The 13,913-nt window shown below is 48.9% G+C and overlaps 1 protein-coding gene across 1 annotated transcript; it reads left to right on the forward strand.

The window, feature by feature from the left end:
* The first annotated feature begins 7,496 nt into the window (after positions 1–7,496).
* LOC109734823 (26S proteasome regulatory subunit 8 homolog B) lies at positions 7,497–13,670 on the forward strand. The gene is made up of 6 exons (XM_020294003.4): positions 7,497–7,930; positions 8,024–8,076; positions 8,162–8,856; positions 9,338–9,593; positions 9,676–9,786; positions 13,515–13,670. Exons 3-6 carry the CDS (start codon positions 8,852–8,854, stop codon positions 13,560–13,562), a joined length of 420 nt encoding a protein of 139 aa, XP_020149592.2. The 5' UTR covers positions 7,497–7,930; positions 8,024–8,076; positions 8,162–8,851; the 3' UTR covers positions 13,563–13,670.
* Positions 13,671–13,913: the final 243 nt, after the last annotated feature.

Genomic DNA, 13,913 nt, shown 5'->3' on the forward strand with positions numbered 1-13,913 from the left:
TATCATTGAAGGGCATTTATGTCTTATCATGTCGGGCTGCTCCCTAGGCTATAAATAGCCGCTCCCTACAACCACTAGTTGGTTGGCTGCTCCGAGAGAAACGGACACTTGTCATTGAGAGCATCCCATCCTCCGAGGACTTTGAGCGAAAATCATCAAGTGAGGAAAACCAAAACCCAAACACCTACAAACCCAAAGTGATTGAGCATCACTGAAGAGATTGTTCATGTGTGGAACCGACGCTTGTTACCTTTGAGGACTGTGCATCCTCCAGACGGTTAGGCGTCATGGTCTAGAGCATCCAAAAGGAAATCGTGGATCGCCGAGCGACCGAGTTTGTGAAGGTTTGGAAGTCACCTGAAGACTTACCACGAGTGATTGGGCGAGGTCTGTATGACCTTAGCTCAAGGAGAATATGGTGAGGACTGTGTGTCCTTAGGTTTAAATACCTAGCCGCTCCAACCAGACGTACGACTGTCATAGTAGTTGGAACTAGTCTACACTACTAGGGAAAACCCTAGTAGTAGCGCGGGTTTTGAGGCTATCAGCAGCGCGGGCAGCCGCGCTACTAGTACGGTGCTACAGCTAATTGTTAGTAGTAGCGCGGTCTGTACTCGCCCTACTAATATTGACTATAACAGCAGCACTTTTCCAGAACGCGCTACTATTAGTTAGCTGTAGCGCTTTCCTAGCCCCGCGCTACTGCTATATCTTTCATCATTTTCCCCCCGCTTCCTACCCCGTTTCAGTTTCAATAAACTGCAATTTCCAGATACTAGGTACTACTAGATATCAATTTCATAAAGCATTATAGGTATTGGGTAGTATTCCCTCCGTTCCAAATTACTCGTCATGGTTTTAGTTCAAATTTGAGCTAAAACCACGACGAGTAATTTGGAACGGAGGTAGTACTAGATAACAATTTCATATATAGTCAACATGCATCCTCAAGCAGTACAAGGTGATATCGATGACGATCATCATATGTAGTTCTAGATGATATCAACGATGATCATCATATGTAGTTCTAGATGATATCGACGACGATCATCACATGTAGTTCTAGATGATATAGCCACACACACATATGTAGTTCTAGATGATATCGACGACGATCATCATCCGCCAGCCTGGGCGTGGGTGTTCCTGATAGTAATTAGGATGGCCTGTCCAACACGAAGATTCTTGCCAATGAGGAATTTCTTCCACCCAACCGAGTTTAAGTGTGTGCGCCCGTCCGTGTCCATGTGGTAAGTACAGGTGGTGACGGAGCCCCTTGCGGTAAGGCATAGTCCAGCTGGGCCTTCTTCATCTGGTTCGATACCACAACTTACATATAGGCTCTTTAGCAATTTCTGAATAAGAAAAACATATCAATTAATAAATAGTCTCGCACATACTTTTGCAAATATATTTCTATTAAGTATAGATTTCTACACTGTCAAAAGACACAGTACTACACATTTGTACTAAGCATGAATTCTAATAATAAGTATATATGGATTATCTACACTATTAATAGTTCCTTGGATTCTACACTAATAAGCATCTGATCGGACTCTACACTAAAGCATATCATCGACTAGATTCCACACAACATATCATTGGACTCTACACTAAGCATATCATCGGTAATTTGCATTTGTAAGTATAACATACCATATCATGCCGATCGACCATGGTACTTGTCAGGCGGGTCACGAATGGCACCCCGACAAAGTCATCACGTGGCGGAATTATGTCCCATGGGTTGCACACCTCCTCCTCGCTCAGCCTCATTCTTTGAGCTACGATGGCTTCATGAAGTGGGTCCTCATCATCTTCATCGAGTGGGTCCTCATTATCTTCATCATCTTCCACCAAGTTGATATAAATGAGAGCCAGCTTGGGTCTTTCTGCTCTGAAGGAGAAGCTGATCAACTCACCACCAGTAAGACGCATGCGGGCGAGGAAACGGGCCCATCCATCTCCTCCAATCTGCGACATATTGCGTCCTTTCTCGACCTCCATAGTGTACGGCCCCCAGGAGCCTCAAATGTCACAGTGTCTCCTGTCAGCTTGTTGAATTTCAACCTCACATTGCATGGGACGATCTGTGTAAAAAAAGCAAAATGACACAATGCAGTAATGCCAACACTAAAAATAAAATAGTTGTTACATTTCATATAACTTCTTACCGCCGCATGACAAAAACTCGGCTGGAAGTAGATGTCGAACAGCTTGCCATTTGCAAGGCTGCTGGCGCACCTTGACTTGCACAGTTGACATGGTGGTGGTGGTGGTGGCGCCATTTTCCTAAAGCAATATGAGCAAAGGATTACGATCCACTTCACAGGAAAGAAAAACAGTAGCATGTGATATTTTTGGTTCTTCTTCAGTTATATTTTCATAGTGGAACCCGATCCCAAAAAGTAAACAACAATCTGTCAATTAACTTACTAACACCTTATATAATAGAACCAACAGCTAGCAGGCAAATGCCAAATCAGCCAACAAGACTCACAGCCAACAAGTTCTCAATTAGCTTACTAACACCATCTGGAATATCTCTAGATGAAGAGATTCTTCCGCGCGAAGCAATTTGATGGACAATTATAATCCTAAGATCTAGTAACATATAAGATGACAAGGGTATCACCTACGAAAGCATTTCGATGGCACCTATTGCCAAAAAAACTATTTGGCCCCTACCAAAGGTATAATCCTAAGATCTGTAATAAGTTATCTACCAAATCAAGGGACCACCTACCAAGACACATTTCATCTAATTTGGCCCATATTGCCTAAGATAACTGATTAAAAAAAAGTGGCAAATTTAATTGGGATTAACTTAGCACTTGCAAACTAAAAACTAGTATCAAAACCAATATCTAGCATATCACGGTACCACCTACCAAAGCATTTCAACTAATTGGCACCTACATTTTGCAAAAAATAACTTATTACAGAAAAACAAAAGCATCTAGTTATCCATATGAAATTCGTAAGCCCTCGCTGCATCTAGGTAGGGCAGCCCTCGGGGGGTGCTGACGAGGAGGGGGGATGGCATGGTGACCTCGGTCGGGGGTGCTAACGAGGGGAAGGCCGGTGACTTTCCTACGAGAGGGGGCGACGACAGCGGCCGGCGAGGGGATTGAGGGCGGTCGGCCAAAGGCGCCCGGCCAGAGCTCGTGGGCGACGACAGAGTGGGCGGCGAGAGGGTGGAGGAGCAGCAGAGGGGCGGCGAGAGGGGGGAGGAGCATTACCTGCGGCGGTGGCGCGCGGTGGCAGAGGAGAAACCCTAACTGCAGCTGCCGGCGTCGGGCGGAGGGGGGCGATTGAGAGATGAGCGTGCGGGGGGCCGGGCCGCGTGTTTTGTTTTGCTGTAGCAGTAGCGCGGCTACAGGGAGCGCGCTACTGCTAAGCCCAATATCAGTAGCGCTTTGTCCTGCAAAAACGCTGCTGCTAAGGCTAAGCATGTAAAAACATCAAAAATATACATTGGTCATCATTGATCTTTTTGTGTAGAATCTAAATAGTCAACATGAATCCTCACCCTATATAGGCACAGGTGAAGACTCATATTGCAGCCACAAATCCTACACATACAGTTCAATGAAGACCAAGTGCTCGAGATAGTTTGAGAAGTAACATATTTAAGGTGGTAAACACCTTGTTCGCTTAGCAGTATGGGACTAAACTTAATTAGTTGCAAGAGGGGATGATACTTAGCAGCAGCGAGTTTTGAAGAAAAACGCTGCTACTAAGTACTTTAGCAGTAGTACGTCCATGAGAAGGGCGCTACTACTATATCTAGCCTGGAGGCAACACCGTGTCAATTGTAATAGTAGCGCTCATTTCACCTAGAGCGCTACTGCTACTGGGCTATTAGTAGCGCGGTCTTCTGAAGCTCGCTACTGCTAATTAGCAGTAGCGTTTGTTTTTAAACCTCGCTGCTGCTAAGATTCTGTGTATAAGGTTTTCCCTAGTAGTGCTACCAAATCACTGTCTTCACCGAGCTACTGGTTCTATTTCCTCAACCCTTTCATTTCCTCATTACTGTGTTGAAGTACTTGATCGTTACTGTTTGAAAACTTTGACTGAAGACTTTCTCATTTTCCTCAGTCCTAATTCTTCAGTCACTTTGTCTTCAACCTGTTTATCCTGTGTTACGCTACTTGTACTATATACTTGTTTTCATTTCATCATGATGACTGTCCTACTACTCTGTTATGCTTGCATCTGAGTACTTATTCCGCTGCTAAGTAGTTCATTGCTTAAGAATTTCCTCACCCTGAAATTCCTCAGTGACGAATTTATAAAAATCACCTATTCACCCCCCTCCCCCCTCTAGTCGATATAACGCACTTTTCACTTTGGTTAATATGCACGAAGGTACCGAGTCCTTCAAGGAATCCAAATTAGATGTGCTTCAAAGTCAACTTGACAAGTTCAAAGTGAAGGATGGTGAAGGAGTCGCTGAGATGTACTAGAACATCACAACAAGCTTGCAAGCAAAATGACTAAGGAGTTAGTTACGGGATGATGTATTACGGAATGAGTAAAGAGACTTGCCAGTAATGAGATTGAACTAGGTATGAAGATACCGATGATTGAATCTCGGGTAAGTAACATACCGACAGACAAAGGAAATTACGTATATTGTCATAAGGTTCGACCGATAAAGATCTTCGTAGAATATGTAGGAACCAATATGGACATTCAGGTTCCGCTATTGCTTATTGACCGGAGAAGTGTCTCGGTCATGTCTACACCATTCACGAACCCGTAGGATCCGCACGCTTAACATTCGTTGACGATATAGTATTATATGAGTTATTTATGTTGGTGACCGAATGTTGTTCGGAGTCTCGGATGAGATCACGGACATGACGAGGAGCTTCAAAATGGGCCGGAGGTAATGATTGATATATAGGATGATATGGTTAGGCCAAGGGGTATGGCCTTAGGTCGGTGCAAAAGGATGTTTTGCAGAGGTCAGGGTCCAAACGCCGGAGACCCTGGCGTCTGGCCCTGGGACAGACGCCGAGGCCCATGCCGTCTGGGCCAGACGCCGAGGACTGTGGCGTCTGGTCCTGGAAGTCCGAGAAAGACTCTTCCTTACGGGCAAAACCGACTTTAAGGAGGCTCTTTCTCCAAGTTTCGACCCCAGGGCTCAACATATAAATAGAGGGACATGGCTAGCACTCGGGACACATCCTGATACATCAAGCCGTGTGCGGCAACCCCGTCCCTCTAGTTTATCCTCCGTCATAGTTTCCGTTGTGCTTAGCGAAGCCTTGCAGAGATTGTTCTTCACCAACACCGTCACCACGCCGTTGTGCTGCCGGAACTCATCTACTACTTCGCCCCTCTTGCTGGATCAAGAAGGCAAGGACGTCATCGAGTTGAACATGTGCTGAACGCGCGTACGTTCGGTACTACATCAAACGCGTTGATAAACGGTTCCGCTTAGCGATCTTCAAGGATATGAACATGCTCTCCCCTCTCGTAGCTATGCATCTCCATGGATAGATCTTGCGTGTGCGTATAAATTTTTTGTTTTCCATGCAACGTACCCCACAACTAAACTAATGACTGCACAAATGTCAAATCGTCCGAATTATGCTCTGACGTTTACTTCTATATACTATCAAATATCACGTAAACGACTAGAAGTCACATGAAGTAATCAATGCTCCTGGTTTTAGTCCGACCTTTACTTCTACGTACTCATAAATAGCATGTAGATGACTAACTGTCACATGAACTAATCAGCTGTTCGCTCAATATCTACACTTTAGATATGCGTCAAAATCTAATATCTGAGTATTAGTGCCAAGGGTATTCGATTGGATCTGAGATTGATGGCATGATCATCCATAACCTATTTGAACAGTTGGTGTCGAACAAAAGATATCAAATGTCACATATGCTTGGAAGGGAAGAATTTGTGGCGAGTAATTACACATGTGACTGCCAAAGGATAGGAAAGGATACCACTTGAGATTTTTTTTTTTCAGAACCGATACCACCACTTGAGAATTGCCAATGCCAACCAAAACATCAGAGATATCTAGCCATCAATTAACTTTTTTTTTGCGCAGAGCCATCAATTAACTTAAGTAGCTGATCACAACCAATAGATCTATGAATTAATCTATTTACCTCAAACTTCAAAATAATTACCCACATATGCCCTAGATAAGTTACACAAGGTCGCAGACTCCACCTTGACAAGAAAGACAAAAAAAATTAAACTCATTAACAGTCGCACAATGTGCGCACTCTGGCAATGTCCACGTCGGCACTGGGCGCTTTTTACTGGCAACTGTTTCTCGCGGCTGGCCAATCGGCTTGGCGAGCCCCACGTCATCAAGGCGTTCAGGTCAATCGGGAGAGAGATTCGCGCTGCCCAATCGTGCTCGTCCACGCGAAGCTTCCTCCCCACCCCACCTCGCTTCGTCGCTAAGAAAGAAAGAGGGAGACAAACACCTCCTTCCTCGACCCGCTCCTCGCCCGCCGCCCCGACCTCGATCGCGCCGCCGCCTCGCCGCTCCTCTCGCTCACCGCCTCCGACGCCGCCGCTCCTCTCGCTCGCCGCCTCCGACGCCGCCGCGCTCTGGGAGTCCTCCTCCTCCACCGCCGCACTTGCCGAGGCGCTCTCCTCCCGCGTCCGCCACCTCGACGCGGCGCACTCGCGCGCCGAGTCCGCCCTGGCCCGCGCTCGACCGCTCCCGCGCGCTTGAAGCCGCGCGCCGCGCCCTTGCCGCTGACGACCTCGCGGCCGCCGCCACTGCCGCGCACGAGTTCCTGGCCATCGACGCGCGGTTCCCCACCGACGACAACCTCCGCCGCGACCTGCTCGACATCAAGCGCCGCCTCAAGGGGCTCGCGCGGCGGAGGCGGTCGACGCCCAGGACCACCCCGTCGTGATGCGCCTTGTGCGCCTCTTCCCCCTCCTCGACCTCGCGCCCGAGGGCCTCCAGGTCTATGTCGCCTACCTCAGGCTTTGTTCGGTTAGCCCCTCCCCCGCCGGGATTGGCGTCCAATCCCCGCCGAACCCTGTGGTTTCATCCCGACCGGGATTCGACCCCAACATACTTTATGAACGTGTTCGGTTAAACCCGGCTGGGCCTACACCCTCGTCCAATCCCTCTCAAACCCCGTGGAACTACCCGGGATAAAATCCTGTCCACTCTACCCGTGGAACCAATCCCTCCCGAGCGACGAAACGGTACGCCAGAAAACAATCGAGTCCCCGAGCTCTCTCTCTCTCTCCTGCGATTCAGCGGCGGCCGCGGCCGCGGCGGCGGCGCGGCCATCCGGAGGCGACGATGGCGGCATACTTCTCCACTCCTTCCTCCTCTCCCATCCGGTGAGCTTCTCCTCCTCTTTCTTCCCCTCTACTTCTCCCACAGCTTCTAGGGTTCTTGAGTTTGACCTGAGGTTGACCAGCGGCAACGATTCATAGATGTGGATTAGAAAGGGAATAACCGAACAGGTTATGCATACAGGGATTCATGTGGACGGAGAATAGAGGGGTTTGGGTGACAAGTCGGGGATCACCCAATCCCTAGGAGGTTAGAAACCACTCGTGGAATCGCCCCACTTCAACCGAACAAAGCCTCAAGAAGGTCGTTGCCCTCCGCTCCCGCGCAGACTTCGAGCACCTCACGGACCTAATCTTTGCAACCCAGCCTACCTCGGAGCGCCCTGATTTCGTTGGCTGCCTTACCCGTCTCTTCAAGGATATTGTGCTCGCCGTTGAGGAGAATGACGCGGTGCTTCGTGAGCTACGGGGTGAGGATGGTGTCGCCTACGCCATCATCGAGCTGCAGGAGGAATGCGACTCGAGGGGCACCCAGATCCTTCGTCGTTATGCTGATTACCGGAAGCTTGCAGTCTTTCGTCAAAATGGTTCAGTTCCCTAACTTTGTGGTTAACGGAGGTATGTGATTCAGTCTTGTGAGGAGTACAACAAGCTACTCGTTTATATACTGTCACATGTAGTGCTAATTTTTACTCCATTGCTAATCTGTAGCAAGGTCTTCTATCATTGTTTAACATTGCCAAATGCAACAACTAAGCTCTCAGGTTTGAGACCTTCACTATTTTCTGTCGCTCAATGTAATAATCAGATTTGTCATATTGTCATGCAGTCCTAACTTGACATGTGCAGATTTGAAATGTCAATAGATTCAAGGAACTCTGTCAGGAGTTATATGAAGAGAATGGGATGTACAAGTTCAAGGAAAACTCAATATGGTCAATGCTAATTTGTACCAAATTTCGATCACTAAAATTTTGCTGGAACCACGTTTAACCTGTACATGATTCACGCATCTATCAACACCGGTTGACTGATAACATAGTGCATCCTTTTGTCCTCCAAATCATATAGGAGGCAGTCAAGTTTCATCTTCCAATTTCTGTGATATTTGAACCTATTAGGATGCGTGCATTTACTTTCAACACAAATATGTATTCAGTTTGATTGTGCACTTCATTTGATAGGTGGATCAATATTACTAGCTGAAACTCATAAAAACCCATAAACATCTTTCTTATAAAATAGAAGATGGATTTGAATTGTCATTTATGCAGTAGCTCATGATGACTACTTCATTTGATATTCTCTCTCTGACTCATGTTTTCCCCTGAAATAGCATGATGCCTATAGTATTCAGATATTCTCCATTGCTATAGTTATTTGAATTTCAGCTCTACTTTGCTACTTCGTTAATAGGTTGAAGCTATAGGTCAGTCAACCACATTGTTGAAGCACGAGTGCTCAGTGTCATCTCCACCGGTTGAGTGGCAATGTTGAGGTGCTGCTAATATTGCCGCCGCTGAAAATGGCGGTGCTACTATGAGGTCAGGTTATTTTCCACTTTCATCAAGATGAGGATAACGTGACTGTTTGTGTGCGTGCCTGGTTGCCGGAGACGTTAAATTAGCTAGATCTGCCATGTGTGTTTGCCGGAGATGTTAATCAGCTAGATCTGCCTTGTGAACTGGGGCAGAGGCAGCTTTAATTAGGCCTATATCCAAATCACGCATGCATGCATGTTGTATCTCCTATAAACTTTTTTTGAGAATAGAGATAAGGTCTCTGTGTTATGTTCAAGTTCTGTAAGAGTATTGGAGAGGGTTCCCGGATGGTTCGTGAACTCTTTGTGATCGCTAGGTATACCTTATCCGTCAGTGTTGCATTCAAATTTTTACTATTTACCTGTCAGAATTCTTTTCCGGGAAACCATTTCAGTCAGATTTTGAAACGATTCCCTGTAAAAGGATCTTGCATTATATAATATATTTATACCAGAGGCTAACACATTTGGTCTGAATTTGATAGGGAGCATGCACCATCCATTATATTTATGGATGAAATAGACTCTATTGGATCTGCTACGATGGAGTCAGGATCTGGCAACGGTGATAGTGAGGTTCAACGTACTATGCTTAAGCTTCTGAACCAACTTGATGCTTTTGAAGCATCGAACAAAATTAAGGTTCTTATGGCAACGAATAGGATAGACATATTGGACCAAGCTCTTCTGAGGCCTGGTCGTATTGATAGGAAGATCGAATTTCCAAATCCTAATGCAGATGTAAGTGGTGCAGTACTCACCATAATTAATTTAATATTGCTTGCTCATATCAGTGCTAAGTCTGAATTATCTATTCTTTCAGTCCCGTGATGATATTTTGAAGATTCATTCGAGGAAAATGAACTTGATGCCTGGCATTGATCTGAAAAAAATTGCTGAGAAGATGAACGGAGCATCAGGAGCAGAGCTAAAGGTATGTATTGTTGCCATTATAACGAGCATCTAAAATTTTAATATATTTGTCCTGATAAACTGAAAAAACATTCTGAATTGTACAGTGCTAATAAGTTACCATGTAGGCGAGCACATACTACAAAACATCTATAATCTGCTGCATGACCTTCAAAAAAATAATCTGTTGCATAATGTCTCCTGTAGCTTCTGAAGAAATCCAGGCCCAGTTGCCATTTTTACCCATGCTAAAATGCTATAAACTCAGGCCCAGTTGCCAAAAAAAAGACCTTCTAGACGCCAACAGCAACAAGAATTTACCCATATGTCTGTTGGTTATTGTTGGTTTATTTTGTTGTTCCTACACTTTCTTTTATTGTTCCTACACTTGAACTAGCTAGCTAGGTAGCTTCCCGTGAAATGTTCACTTACTCACTCAGAGCAGGTTAGAGCATCTCCAGCCGTTCGGCCCCCCAGCACACCCGGCAATAGCGGTTTAGTCAATGCGCCGGCGGTTTTTTCGCCCTGGGGGCAATGCAGTTCCCAGCCACGCCCCCAGGTTTCGGCCCCAACACGCACATAAATTTAAATTTGTCTTTTCCCGCTGCCAAAAAAAAGCCAAAAGTTCTGCGATCAACGGCGATCTGCCACAAAGTTCGGCGATCACCATGCCACAGTTCGGTGATCAAACATAAACGATAGTTCGGCGCTCAAAAGGAAGGACGCGTAGACAAAGAAATGCATCAAGCGACGGGCTCCTCCAGCGTGGGACTGGCCGGCGTCGGTGTCGGCGTGGCTTCTGTGCTTGGGCTGCTCGGCGTCGGCGTGGCTTCTGTGATCGGGCTGCTCGGCGTCGGCGTGGCTTCTGTGCTGGGCGTCGGTGTTGGCGTAGGCGCGGTGGTCGAAGGCATCTGGTTCAAGATGAGGCCGTGCTCCGCCAAGTACCATGCCCTGACCTGCTCGTCCATCGTCGACATGTCCGCCCTCATCAAGAAAGCCAGGTCGGTGTTCCTCTTCTTCGCAGCGACGTTGGTCCGGAGTAGGTCGAGCTTGACGGCGCTGTTCGTCATCAACGCCGACCACCGCGCCTCGGATTTCTCCTCCCTCTTGGCAGCGTGGTTCTCGGCATCGGCGATGCACTGCTCGATCGATGATTGCAGCCGGTGCGGCGTCCTTCGCCGTCTTGGCTCTTTTGTTGCAGTCAGGGCGCCCATCCGCCGCCCCCGGGGCGGGCGCTTCCGGCTTGTACGTCTCCTTGGCCTTGGCGAGGGTGTGCCGGACATCCATCCACTTCTCGCACTTCTCGATCCGGGTGAACACGTGGAGGAACTTGAACTCTTGGTCGCTGTTGTCCTGGCGGTACATGGTGAACATCGAAACCATCTACGCAGCCGAAGAACTAATGTCGGCGACATGCACGGCGAAAAGAAGTGAGAGCCGGCGGCTGTACATACCTGACTCTCGACGTTGGCGCCGCTTTCCGGGCGAGCCACGATCTCCTCGACGATCCCATGCCATTTGTTGCAGGCCGTCTGGATGATCGCCCAATGGTTCGACATGGCCTTTGAGCCGCGCTGCATGTGGATGGTGGCGAAGTAGGGGTCGACAAACTTGCGCTCATTGAACGTCGACTTGATGCGCATCCAGTACATGTCGGTGTTCTGGTTCGCGCCGGTGACCGGGTTCATGCTGACGGTCTTCCATGCTTCGGCGAGGCACTCGTCTTCTTTGGACGTCCACTTGACGCGCGGCTCGCCCATCTTGGGCCCCCCGCTTCTTCTGTTTCCCTTTCCTCGCCGGCGCCGGCTCCATCTCCTCCTCCTCCTCGCCGTCGTCGAGCTCGTCATCCATGTCTCCGGTGGTGTCCATTGTGTCGTCTTGCACGTGGAACCCGCCCGTGATGATCTCGTCCATGTCGGCTTCCGTCGCGTCGTGGTTGCCGAAATGTGACGACGAGGCTTGCGAGAAGGGCAGGGCGCCACGGCGTAGAGGCGGCGTCGGGGAGGCTGTGTACGCCGGCGGCGAGTAGTTGTATGTGGCGTACTAGAGGCGGCGAACGCGGGCGACGGAGTGCGCTGGTCGGGGTTCAGACTAGAGGGTGAGGTTCGCTGGCCATGTGGAAAGGTGATGTTGGGGCTGAATCCACCATGCGCGTCGCCGTCGGCGTAGCCAGGCGAGGGTGCATACCCCCAGGCTGGTGGCGGCGGCGAGAAGATGGCCGGCGACGCGACGCTCTGCTGGCTCCACGCAACTTGCGGGCTGTGGCCGCCGGGCGGATTCATCATCCCCGCGCGAGACGCCTCTGCCTGCTCCGCCGCCGACGCCGCCGCGTCCCGGGCCTTCTTGGCATTGAGCCTGTTCCGCCGGTTGGTGGTGACAGCCTCCTGGCACTGAACCTCCGCCCTCCACTCGGTGTTCGACATGCCGGGTGGCTTTGCCACCGGCGCCCTCGGCTTCCTCTGCTTCGGCTAGGTGCAATCGGCAGCGGCAGCGACGCGAGGGGCCGAATACTTTTTCGGCGGCAAGGCGGGATGGCGGCCGGATGGGGGGAGCGGGAGGAGAATGGCGGGGGAAGAGGGGCGGAAGGGAGGGAAGCAATGGGAAAACAGAGGGAAAAGTGGGGAACGGCGGGAAAAGGCATGTCTGTCGCCGACAGAGCGGACCCACGCGCCTTTTGGCTTCGGCCGCCGCCCCCAGGCGCCCCCCGGAGGCCTGGGTTCGCCGGTTGTTATTTTGGCCCAAACCGGCAAAAAACAAGGACCTGGGGCGCGATTGGGCCGATTTTTCGGCGCCGGCGCTAAAAAAAGCCTTGTGGGGCATGTTGGGGGGGGGGGGGGGGGGGGGGGCGAGTGGAGATGCTCTTAGGCTCTGCTAGTGCGGGCACCGTTAAAACTGAATTTTCGGGCATGATGATCACTCGCTCTCCCCCTGATTAGTGGAGGCTGTGCACACTTCTTCTAGAGCGTAGAGCGTAATTATATGTTAACTTTATTTACCTCTCTAACTAATGAACTTCTCTACGTACGGGGTAATCATGCATGGGAATACCGCTGCCACTAACTAACTGATCGGTCGATGGACGTAGCAACGACAAGATCACCTATTAAAGCTGGCCGAGGATGGATGTGGATACGCACGCACGTAGTAGTGGTGTACTGATTTGGTGGGGAGAAAAATATTAGGATAATCGAGCATGTGGAGCTACGTGCATGGTGTCAGCGCGTGTGGGGATTGGGGGCCATGCAAGCATGATGACCGAATCAGCTGGGAGTTGTCGTCGGCCAGTGCGAGTGAGTGGGTGGGCCGGCTCGGCCATCGTCGATCGCCATGGCTTTCCGACGCCAGCTACCACCACCGGACGGCGACCGAATTTAGTCGCTCCACGGGACAATTAGCTAACTGCAATCTGGTGAGCAGAGAGAAACTCTGTTAACTAGTTGACCACTTACAGTATTCCGTAGGGCACTTCATATATATTTTAAAACTGGAATGGGGCTGGAGCTTTGCCTTTTCATTGATTAAAGAGAAGGAAATAGGCCGAGACCCAAAATAAGAAAAAACCTCACGTCACAAAAGGATCCTAAGGCATAATTTGCGCAAAATGATTTGCTTCCCAATGACCTACCTCTGTGATTTTTTCAGCAACACTGAGGGCATGGATAATTTTTACTTGAAGACCCTAGCATACCTTTCTTTTCAAATTTTCCAACTCATGAGAATCACAGCTAATGGGTGATTGGCCTTTTGCAGGGACGCCTGAATGGCGTGCAAAAACCATCCCAATATTCTACCACATAGCCATCTGATCCATGCCTAGTAAATAGGCAACCATGGTGGCCCATATCCTGTTGGAATATCGACATTCAAAGAGCATATGAGAAGCAATCTAGGAAGCGGCTTTGCAGAGCTAGCATAAAGGTTGGCGAGGCTATTCTCTTATCACAAGTTGACCCGACATCCAAAACCATTCCAAAGGGCACACCGTGCAAACATACTACATTTAGGAGGCGCCCAATCCTCTGGGTCTACCTGAGATGATGTGTACTTTACACATATATCGAGCATGTAAATAGAAGTTTCTAGCCTCTAAAACAGTGGAATAGCTTCACTTGTGGCATATTCTTGTCCGATCTTAGTATGATGGTTACA

This window comes from Aegilops tauschii, chromosome 7 (assembly GCF_002575655.3).
Source record: "Aegilops tauschii subsp. strangulata cultivar AL8/78 chromosome 7, Aet v6.0, whole genome shotgun sequence".
Classification (NCBI taxonomy): Eukaryota; Viridiplantae; Streptophyta; class Magnoliopsida; order Poales; family Poaceae; genus Aegilops; species Aegilops tauschii.